The sequence below is a fragment of the Tetrahymena thermophila genome (genome assembly GCF_000189635.1).
Source record: "Tetrahymena thermophila SB210 genomic scaffold scf_8254676, whole genome shotgun sequence".
Taxonomy (NCBI): Eukaryota; Ciliophora; class Oligohymenophorea; order Hymenostomatida; family Tetrahymenidae; genus Tetrahymena; species Tetrahymena thermophila.
In genome coordinates this window covers 32,153-43,291 of record NW_002476442.1, presented here as the reverse complement: position 1 = coordinate 43,291, position 11,139 = coordinate 32,153, and the positions used below count along the sequence as shown (strand labels likewise).

General features: G+C 18.9%; 2 protein-coding genes across 2 annotated transcripts in view; both read left to right on the top strand. All coding sequences in view use genetic code 6, as the record gives it.

Annotated features, from left to right (window-relative positions):
* Positions 1-5,139, top strand: part of TTHERM_001188430 (hypothetical protein) — a gene marked incomplete at both ends in the record, with an annotated part of 6,441 nt that extends 1,302 nt beyond the window's left edge. The window contains 12 exons of the mRNA XM_012796990.1: positions 606-695; positions 986-1,075; positions 1,379-1,468; positions 1,767-1,856; positions 2,127-2,216; positions 2,495-2,584; positions 3,243-3,332; positions 3,639-3,728; positions 4,027-4,116; positions 4,350-4,439; positions 4,737-4,826; positions 5,052-5,139. Coding sequence (XP_012652444.1) covers positions 606-695; positions 986-1,075; positions 1,379-1,468; positions 1,767-1,856; positions 2,127-2,216; positions 2,495-2,584; positions 3,243-3,332; positions 3,639-3,728; positions 4,027-4,116; positions 4,350-4,439; positions 4,737-4,826; positions 5,052-5,139 — 1,078 coding nt within the window. The remainder of the gene's footprint in view (positions 1-605; positions 696-985; positions 1,076-1,378; positions 1,469-1,766; positions 1,857-2,126; positions 2,217-2,494; positions 2,585-3,242; positions 3,333-3,638; positions 3,729-4,026; positions 4,117-4,349; positions 4,440-4,736; positions 4,827-5,051) is intronic.
* Positions 5,140-5,609: 470 nt separating this feature from the next.
* Positions 5,610-10,479, top strand: TTHERM_01188420 (hypothetical protein; the record flags this gene model as incomplete). Its single annotated transcript, XM_001013505.3, has 10 exons — positions 5,610-7,022; positions 7,397-7,423; positions 7,480-7,529; positions 8,271-8,360; positions 8,598-8,687; positions 8,930-9,019; positions 9,371-9,460; positions 9,700-9,789; positions 10,029-10,118; positions 10,359-10,479. The coding sequence occupies 10 exons, from the start codon at positions 5,610-5,612 to the stop codon at positions 10,477-10,479; spliced, it is 2,151 nt and encodes a 716-aa protein (XP_001013505.3).
* Positions 10,480-11,139: the final 660 nt, after the last annotated feature.

Genomic DNA, 11,139 nt, shown 5'->3' with positions numbered 1-11,139 from the left:
TAATTAATTAAATATAATTTTATCAATATATGTCTGTCTGTCTACCTACCCATCTTTTATGGCTGTTATTTTTATAAGTATTAGTTTTTAACAGAAATATTAAAATTTAATAATGAATTAATGTTACACTATTATTTTTGTTTGTGATATCTCTTCCTAAAATAAAATTTATAAATTTGTATTTGATAATTATTAAAATATGTTTGTTCTTTTTATCCAAATTAATTTGACTTAACAATAAATTTATTTATTTATTAATATATTTATAATTTATTAAATTTCCATAAATTGCTACTTTATATTTTTGAAGAAAAAAAATAAATAAATAATGCAATAGAAAAATTATTTTAACAATCTTTAAGATGTAAATATTTGTTTTTAAATTATAATTATTTTAATTATCTTTATTAATAAAATAAGTTTTTAAACTCTTCATTTTAATCACATTAAGTTCTCTTTTTTACTCCTAGGTATATTTAATTTATTAACTTCTTATTATTTATATTTTTTATATCTAATTTTTATATAATTTACAAAGCATCAAATTTTTTCTTTCATACTAACTAATTAACTATATATATATGTTTTCTACAATATTTAAAAAGGGAAAATAAAATTGGTGATGAGGGTACATCATGCTTAGTTTCTGGCTTAGGAAAGTGCACTAATCTCTCAAATTTAACACTTCATCTTTAGTAAAATATGTTTATTTATTTTAGAGTGTGATACTTATGGAAATGAATTTAAAATAATACTACTAACTTACTAACACTTTTAATTTATTTATTTATTTTTTAGTTTTTTATTATTTTGCATGTGTTTTTTTTATTTTATTTCTTTGCTAATTTAATTCATTTTTTCATTTTCAAATTTTGCTTTTATTATGAATTAATTAATTAATTAATTTATTATAATTTGAGATTTATTTTTTCTTTCTTTATAGCTAATTAATTTACTGTATATTTTTTCTTCAATATTTAAATAGGAGCAATAATATTGGTTCAACTGGTGCATCAGGCTTAGGTTCTGGTTTAGGAAAGTGTACGAATCTCTCAAATTTAAAACTTCATCTTTAGTAAAAACTGTTTATTTGTTTTGGATTGTGATATTTATTAATATTAAAATTAATTTAAAACAATATAGCTAGCTCTTTTAATTTATTTATTTTTTATCAGCTTTTTATTTGGTTTATTTTACTTTTTTTTGTTCTACTTGTGATTTTTTCAAAATTTATTTTTTTGTTTATTTTTAATTTAACCCATTTTTTTCATTTTCGACTTTTAATTTTAATTAATTTCTTATTATTTCATATTATTTCTTCATTTTTTCCTTAAATATAACTAATGAAATATATATTTTTTCTTCAATATTTAAAAAGTTAAAATCTAATTTGTGATGAAGGTGCATTAGGCTTAGGTTCTGGTTTAGGAAACTGCACCAATCTATCAAATTTGACACTTCATCTAAGGTAAAAATAGTTTATTTGTTTTGGATTGTGATATTTTTGAAAAAAAAATAAATTTAAAACAATATAATTAATTATCACTTTTAATGTATTTATTAGCTTTTTATTTGATTCTTTTATTTTTATTTTGTTTGTGTTTTTTTTATTTTTTTTTTGTTTTTTATTAATTTTACTCATTTTTTCAATTATAACTTTTGCTTTTCTTATTAATTTATTCATTATTATTATTTCATTTTATTTCTACAATTTTTCCTTCTAAGTAACCATTTAGCTATATATTTTTTCTTCAATTTTTAAAAAGTTACAATTAAATTGGTGACGAAGGGGCATCAGGCTTATGCTTTGGTTTAGGAAAGTGTACTAATCTCTCAAATTTAACACTTTATCTTTAGTAAAAACAGTTTAGTTTTGGATTGTGATTTTTATGAATTTAAAACAATATAAATAACTCTATTAATTAATTTATTTATTATCTTTTTACTTTATTTATTTATCCTTTTATTCTGCTAATGTTTTTTTTATTAATTTCATTATTTTTTTGTTATTTTAACTCGTTTTTTAATTTTCAGCTTTTAAATTTTGCTTTTATTTTATTTTTTTCTTCATTTTTCCCTTCTAACTAACAAATTAACTATATATTTTTTCTTCAATTTTTAATAAGGAGGAATAAAATTGGTGAAATTAAAGCATCTCACTTAGGTTCTGGTTTGGGAAATTGCACTAATCTCTCAAATTTGATACTTGATCTTGAGTAAAAATAGTTTATTTTTTGGAATGTGATATTTCTAAATATTAAAATGAATTTAAAACAATATAATTTTCTCTTTTAATTTATTTATTAATTTAATAACTTTTTATTTAATATGATTGTTTTTTTTTTATTTATTTATTTTTTGTTTATAAAACTAATTTTTTCATTTTCAATTTTTGCTTTTATTATTAATTCATTCATTCATTCTTGTAATTAAATATTTTCTCTTAATTTTTTCCTTTTAATTAATATTTATTCTTTCTTTATTATTTAAAAAGTTATAATTAAATTGGTGCAGTTGGTGTATCAGATTTAGGTTCTGGTTTAGGAAAGTGCACTAAACTCTCTAATTTGACAATTAATCTAAGGTAAAAAAATTTTATTTGTTTTATATAGTGATATTTTTTAATATAAAAATGAACTTAAAATAATATAAATAACTCTTTTAATTTATTTATTAGCTTTTTATAAATTTATTTTTCTTTTTTTATCTCCTTGCGGTTATTATTTATTTATTTATTTGTTTATTAATTTAATTCATTTCTCAATTTCAACTTTTAACTTTTGTTTTTATATTAATTGATTTCTTAATATTTCATATTATTTTTGTAATATTTCGTTTCAACTAACTAATTAACTATTTTGTTTTTTTCTATATTTAAAAAGGGAAAATCAAATTGGTAATAGAATAGAATAGAAATACTCGCACATATAAATGCACTCAGAATACAACTTAAAATAAAATTTTATTATATTTATAATATATTTCTTTTGTTTTATTATGTATTTATTAGTTTTACAAGTACTTTAAAAATCTTATTTTTAATTTTCCTCTAATTTATTTGATTTTTTTTCTTTTAGTTTTTATGATATTTTTTCCTTATTTATTTATTTCTTTATTTGTTTTTTATTTTCAACTTTTGCTTTTATTATTAATTTATTTATTTAATATAATTTCATATTTATCTTAATTTTCTCCTTCTAACTAACTAATTAATTATATATTTTTTATCCAATATTTAAAAGGGAAAATAAAATTGGTGATGATGGAGCATCAGGATTAGGTTCTGGTTTAGGAAAGTGCATTAATATCTCAAATTTAACACTTGATCTTTAGTAAAAACAGTTTATTTGTTTTGGATTGTTATATTTTTGAATATAAAAATGAATTTAAAATAAAATAACTAGCTCTTTTAATTTATTTATTTAATTATTAGCTATTTGTTTGATTTATTTTTTCATTTTTGTTCTAATTATGTTTTTTTTATTTAATGTTTTGTTTATTTGTTAATTTAATTTATTTTTTCACTTTCAATTTATACTTTTATTTTTAATTCATTATTAATTTATTTCTTATTATTTTTCACTTTTTCCTTCTAACTAACTAATTTAAAATATATTTTTTCTTCAATATTTTAAAAGTTACAATTAAATCGGTGATGAAGGTGCAACAGGCTTAACCTCTGGTTTAGAAAAGTGTGCTAATCTCTCAAACTTAACACTTCATCTTTAGTAAAAAAAGTTTATTTGTTTTTGAATTTTTCCTTATTAAAATAAATTTAAAACTATTACTAACTAACTAACTCTTTTAATTTTTTATTTATTAATTATTTATTTGATTTGTTATTCTTTTTTTTATTCTGTTTGTGTTTTTATTCATTTATTTATTTCTTTGTTTACTAATTTAATTCATTTTTTCATTTTCAATTTTTGCTTTTATTCATTATTAATTTATTCATTCTTATAACCCATCATTATTTACTTCTAAGTAACAAATTAACTAAATATTTTTTCTTCAAAATTTAAAAAGTCACAATTAAATTGGCGCAATTGGTGCATTAGGTTTAGGTTCTGGTTTAGGAAAGTGCACTAATCTCTCAAATTTGACACTTCATTTAAGGTAAAAGCAATTTATTTGTTTTGGATTGTTATATTTTAGAATATACTATGTATTTAAAACTAAAAAACTAGCTCTTTTAATTAATTAATTTATTTGTTATTTTAACTCATTTTTTTATTTTTAACTTTTGCTTTTATTTTTAATTTATTGCTTATTATTTCATATTTTTCTTCATTTTTTTCCTTCTAAATAGCTAATTAACTATTATAGTTTTTCTTCAATATTTTAAAAAGAGAAAATGAAATTGGTGATGAAGGTGCATTAAACTTAGGTTCAGGTTTAGGAATGACCACTAATCTCTCAAATTTGACACTCAATCTAAGGTAAAAACAGTTTATTTATTTAGGATTGTGAACATTTTGAATATAAATAAAAATTAAAAAAAAAAATAGCGAAAACTTTAAATTTATTTATGAATAATATATTCGATTTATTTATTTTTTTTCTATTCAACATTTATTATTTATTTATTTCTTTGCCTATTTGTTAATTTAATTCATTTTTTCATTTTCAAATTTTTATTTTACTATTATTTTTAATTCATTAATTAATTTCTTATTATTTCATTTTTTTTTTTTGCTTCTTGCTAACTAATTAACAATATTTTTTCTTCAAAAAAGTGAAAATTAAATTGGTGACGAAGGGGGATCAGGCTTAGGTTCTGGTTTACGAAAGTGCACTAATCTCTAAAATTTGATACTTTAACTTTGGTAAAAATAGTTAGTTTATTTGTTTAGAATTGTGATTTTTTAAAAATAAAAAGGAATTTAAAACAATTTTACAAACTAACTAACTAGTTAACTTATTTAATTAATTTATTAACTTTCTTTTTATTTTTGATTGCTCTAATGTTTTTTTCTTTATTAATTTAAAACATGATGTTTAATTAAAAGATTTTATTTTATTTAGTAATTTACACTAATTTATATTAAAAGGGACAACAAAATCAACGAACCATATTAATTGAAAGTAAAGTGTCTCAAGTCAAAAAAATTAGTTACCTTAGAAATAATATATAAGTGATAAAAAAGGGGTTAAATAAGACGAAAAAATAAAAATATACTTTGAATACTTTTATTTAATTTACAAAAATTTATATTTCTAGAGCATAAAATTACATAAAAATAAATTTATTTTAATGGCTTTTAATAAAAATTATTTCTTAAAATTTATATTTTCCTCAATAATATTATTGCATCTATTTTGCCAAAAAAATATTTATATTTTGATTTTAAATTATGTTTTTTAAGTCTACTGTATTCTTATGGATTAATTTTAATTTTATGATATTATAACATACAAGCAAAATTTAGTTAGTAATCATTGAATCATATTTTACTTATAATTTATTAGAATATTTTACATCTATTTTAAATAATATCAGATTAAATTTTTTTTCTTTCTTGTTTCTAAAAAGCAAAGGAAAACAATTAATTATCAAAAGAAATAATAAAAATACATTCAAAATATCTCTTCTCACTCTAATCTTATAAATGGATAATACCACCTAAAATCTGAAATGCAATAAGCATCCAAATAAAAACCATGAATTTATTTAAATAAATGATGTCCTAACTCAACAAATCTCCACTAATCCTCTCTTTTACTGCTCTTCCTGCTTTAATAATGATCTTAACTTTAAATCTATCAATTATCTTATGATCGAGCAGATTATTTAAGAAGCAGACACTTAAATTATCCCAAAATGGCCGCCAGTCAATGATTATCAAATCATCTCAGATCTCTTTGATCTTTCATAAAAATAATCTTCACTTGGCTGCGTCAAGCAGATCACAGACTTCTTTGATCAATTAAAAGAAGAGTTTTTAAATAAAATAAATCTCATCTAAAAAAAGATGATCAATGAAGCCTTGAAATATCCTGATGATCCATAGCAAATCCTCAAAAGATATTAAGAAATCTCAAACATTCTTTAGTTTAAGTAGCTTCTTAACAATGAAAAACTAAATAACATCCAAGATCATTCAATTCTTTGTAAAGAATTTATCTCAAAAATGGAATCTCAAAAAGATAAAAACACTGAGTTGTTGTAAAATCTACTTACCTAAGCAAATTAAATGCAAACGAATTTCAACATGGAATATCCTCACGTCATTAAATAGCAATTATTTACTCTTATTGACTAAATTTCTTTCTTTAATTTAGATATTACTGAACTCAGTAATACAAATCATAATAACACTAGAAATTAAATGGAAACTAATATTAAAAATCAAAATAATTAAATTGGAGATTTAAAAGTAACATCTGACTTAATCACTAATAGTTTTAATGACGAAAATGAATTTGAATTCTTCAGAAACTCCAAAGATATAAAATTGAATACTTCATTTGAGGAAAGCTTACTCAATTTAGATCTAAAATTGTTTGCAACTTAGTGGGACAACGGGTAAGCAAATTGTGTAATAAATAAAAAAGAAAATGGCTATTATGAAATTGAAAAATTAAATAATAATAAGTGGGTGAATTGTATATCAAATATAAATTTATAAAAAAATTAGAAGTATATTTTTAGGATAAAACTTGAAAGCCTAAATGAAGCTTATTTTATGATAGGTCTAATGAGGAATTCGAATGCTGATTCAGATTATGGATTTAGAGAGTATTTAAGCTGCTACTTATATCAAAGTAATCAATCTGTTATTAAAACTGGAGGTTAGGGCATTGATAAATAATTAAAGGGAGAAGGATTTACGACAAGCGGAGAGAATATGATAGAACTAAGATTGTGTTTGAAAGAATAAATTCTAGAAGTGTTAGATTATCCTAATTATGAATATAAGTTAGGATTAGAGGATAAATATAAAGAGAAGCTTTCATAATTTGATGATCTAAGATTTTATCTTGGCTTTCGTGATAAAGGAAGCAAATATATTTTGATGGATGTAAAAATAGTGAATGAGTTTATAAATTGAATCAAATTATATATATATATATAAATAATATGATTGATTTGATAGTAGGTTTTTGTTTTTCTTATTAAAATTTTAAAAATTAATTTCTAAAATTTTTTCAAATTTGACTAACTAACTAACAACCTATCTCTAATTTCTACCATATTTATTTTTTCGTACATATTTTAAATAGAAATATTAAGATCAAATAATTAATTTTAATTAATTTTTTTGAGTTATCTATTCATAAAAGCAAATGTATAAATTATTAAATTTTATTTGTTCTTTTAATACATTTAAAATTAATTAAAATTCCATAAATTGCTTTTAAATATAATTGAAAAAATAAATAAATGATATAATAGATTAAAGATTACAAAGAATTAAATGAAGTAATCATTTATTTTTTTAACAATATCCTTTAAATTTATTTCTATTATAAAAAAAGTTTCTATATTCTTCACTTTAATCTCATTAGGTTCTTCATATTGACTTGAGGTATATTTAATTTAAAAATATTATATTAATATTTTTTATATTATTTAAATTTAAATTTAATTTTTTTATAATAAAATAAATTTTTTAGCTATTTTTATTTAATTTTCATTTTAATTTTTAATTAATTATTTATTATTTAATATTTTTTCTTAATTTTTTGCAATTAACACTTCTTACACTTACTTGATAAAAACAGTTTATTTATTTTTGATTGTAATATTTTAATTATAAAATTAATTTAAAGCATTAAAGATCTTTTTATTTATTTTCCATTTTCTTTTTATTCTGCATTTATGATTGCTTTTTTTATTTCTTTGTTAATTTAATTAATTAATTTTATTATTTCATATTTTTTCTTCATTTTTTCCTTTTAAGTAACTAGACTTTAAATGCCTTTTTAATATTTAGCTTAAAAAAAAAATTAGATTAAATTTTTTAAATATTTGTTAATTTTTTGATGCTTTAAAAATATGTTTTAATTTCAAATTTGTTAATATTTCATTTATTTATCAATGAAATTAAGTAAATACATAGAAAATTCGAGAAATATCAATAGAAAAAAAATGAATTTGCATGTATTTTAATCAAAATTTAAAAATGTTTAATCAAAAATTAAAATATTCCCCAAAAAACTTGTAAATTATATTACTTAAATCAAAACATTAAATTTCACTTATTGTAGATCGAAATGGCATTTACTCAAATTAATTAATTAATTTTTTTACTTCAATATTTAAAAAGTTGCATTTATATTGAAGATGAAGATGCATTAAGGTTAGGTTATGCTTTAAAAAATTACATTTATCTCTCAAATTTGATACTAGATATTCCGTAAAAACACTTTATTTGTTTTAGATTGTGATATAATAATAAAAACTAATTTAAAACAATAATGCTCTTTTTTCTTTATCACTTTTTTATTTATTTCTTTGTTAATTTATCAAGTCATCATTTTTGTTTCTATTTTTGCTTTTATTATTAACTAATCTTTTTATTTCATATTTTTTCTTCGTTTTTTCCTTCTAATTAAATATTTTATTTTTTATTTTTTCTTCAAAATTTAAAAAGTCACTGTAATATTTCTTATGTAGGTGTATCAGGCTTAGGTTATGCTTTAGCAAATTGCCTTAATCTCTCAAATTTGACACTTGGCTTTTGGTAAAAACAGTTTATTAGTTTAGATTGTGATATTTTTAATTATAAAACTAATTTAAAACAATAAAACTCCTTTTTCTTTTTCTTTTTTTTCTTCTTTCTTTGTTAATTTATCAACTCATCATTTTATATTCAACTTTTGCTTTTATTATGAATTAATTAATATTATTATTTCATATTTTTTCTTCATTTTTTCCTTCTTATTTACTAATTAATTTTATATTTTTTCTTCAATATTTCAAAAGTTTTAATTGGTTTGGTGATGAAGGTGCATCAAGCTTAGGTTCTGCTTTAGCAAAGTGCATTACTCTCTCAAATTTGACACTTGACCTTTAGTAAAAACAGTTTATTAGTTTAGATTGTGATATTTTTAGTTATAAAACTAATTTAAAAAATAAAGCTCATTTTCTTTTATTTTTTTTCTTCTTTCTTTGTTAATTTATCAATTGAGTAAAAACAGTTTATTTATTTATTTAGGATAGTGATATTTTTATTGTTAAAACTAATTTAAAATAATAAAGCTCTTTTTTCTTTTTCTTTTTTTTCTTCTTTATTTGTTAATTAATTTAACAACTCATCATTTTATTTTGTACTTTTGCTTTAGTTATCAATTAATCTTATTATTTAATATTTTTTCCTTCTAATTAACTTTTTAATGATATATTTTATCTTCAATATTTAAAAAGTTAAAATTAAATTGGTGACAAAGGTGCATCAGGTTTATTTTCTGGTTTAGGAAATTGCATTAATCTCTCAACTTTGACACTTGACCTTCAGTAAAAATAGTTTATTTGTTTAGGATTGTGATATTTTTAATTATAAAAACTAATTTAAAACAATAAACTCTTTTTTCTTTTTCTTTTTCTTCTTCTTTCTTTGTTAATTTATCAACTAATAATTTTATTTTCAACTTTTGCTTTTATTATTAATTAATATTATTATTTCATATTTTTTCTTCATTTTTTCCTTCTTATTTACTAATTAATTATATATTTTTTCTTCAATATTTAAAAAGTGGTAATTAAATTGGTGACAAAGGTGCATCAGGTTTATTTTCTGGTTTAGGAAATTGCATTAATCTCTCAACTTTGACACTTAACCTTAGGTAAAAATAGTTTATTTGTTTTGGATTGTGATATTTTTAATTATTAAAACTAATTTAAAACAATAAAGCTCTTTTTTCTTTTTCTTTTTTTTTCTTCTTTCTTTGTTAATTTATTAACTAATAATTTTATTTTCAACTTTTGCTTTTATTATTGATTAATCTTATTATTTCATATGATAACTTCATTTTTTCTTTCTAATTAACTATTTAATTATATTTTTTCTTCAATATTTAAAAAGTTATAATTAAATTGGTGATGAAGTTGCATCAGCCTTAGGTTCTGCTTTAACAAAGTGCATTAATCTCTCAAATTTGACACTTAACCTTAGGTAAAAATAGTTTATTTGTTTTGGATTGTGATATTTTTAATTATTAAAACTAATTTAAAACAATAAAGCTCTTTTTTATTTTATTTTTTTTGTTCTTTCTTTGTTAATTTAACTCATTCATCATTTTATTTTCAACTTTTGCTTTTATTATTAATTAATCTTATTATTTCATATGATTTCTTCATTTTTTCCTTCTAATTAACTATTTACTGATATATTTTTTCTTCAATATTTAAAAAGTGATAATGAAATTGGTGACGAAGGTGCATCAAGCTTAGGTTCTGCTTTAGCAAAGTGCTTTAATCTCTCAAATTTGACACTTGACCTTCAGTAAAAATAGTTTATTTGTTTTGGATTGTGATATTTTTAATTATAAAAACTAATTTAAAACAATAAAGCTCTTTTAATTTATTTGATAGCTTTTTTTGATTTATTATTTTATCATTTTATTCCAGTAACATTATTTTATTGAAAAAATTTAAGAAATAATTTTAAATTTAAAAGTTTATTTTATTTAATATTTATTTAAATTTTACACAAATTTATAATAAAAGTTTTAACTTTGAAATAAATGAATAATAAGAATTAAAAGTAATAAGGAAATGTTTTAAGTTAAAAAGATTAGTTGTCTTTAAAAAATCATTCTGATAATATACAAGTGGAGGGAAAAGGATGAATAAATATTAAATGTTAGAATAATTGGATATGATATGTTTTATTAAATAATATATATTTTGAAAAAGTATTTTAACCTAAAAAATAGATATATTGATAGATTTTATTATTGTTTTTATATTATTAATATCATATTTTTTTAAGTAAATAAAAAATAAAAAAATTTAAAAATTAAGTTTACTTAAAAAAATTAACATGTATTTTTTAGAAAATATTTAGGGAATAAGATATGATTATATTTTAGTGATATTACAATATTATTTAATTAAATAATGTTAATATTTATTTTGATGATTTTTGTTATTAAATTGATTAGAATAGTATATAAATATAAAATATATAAAGA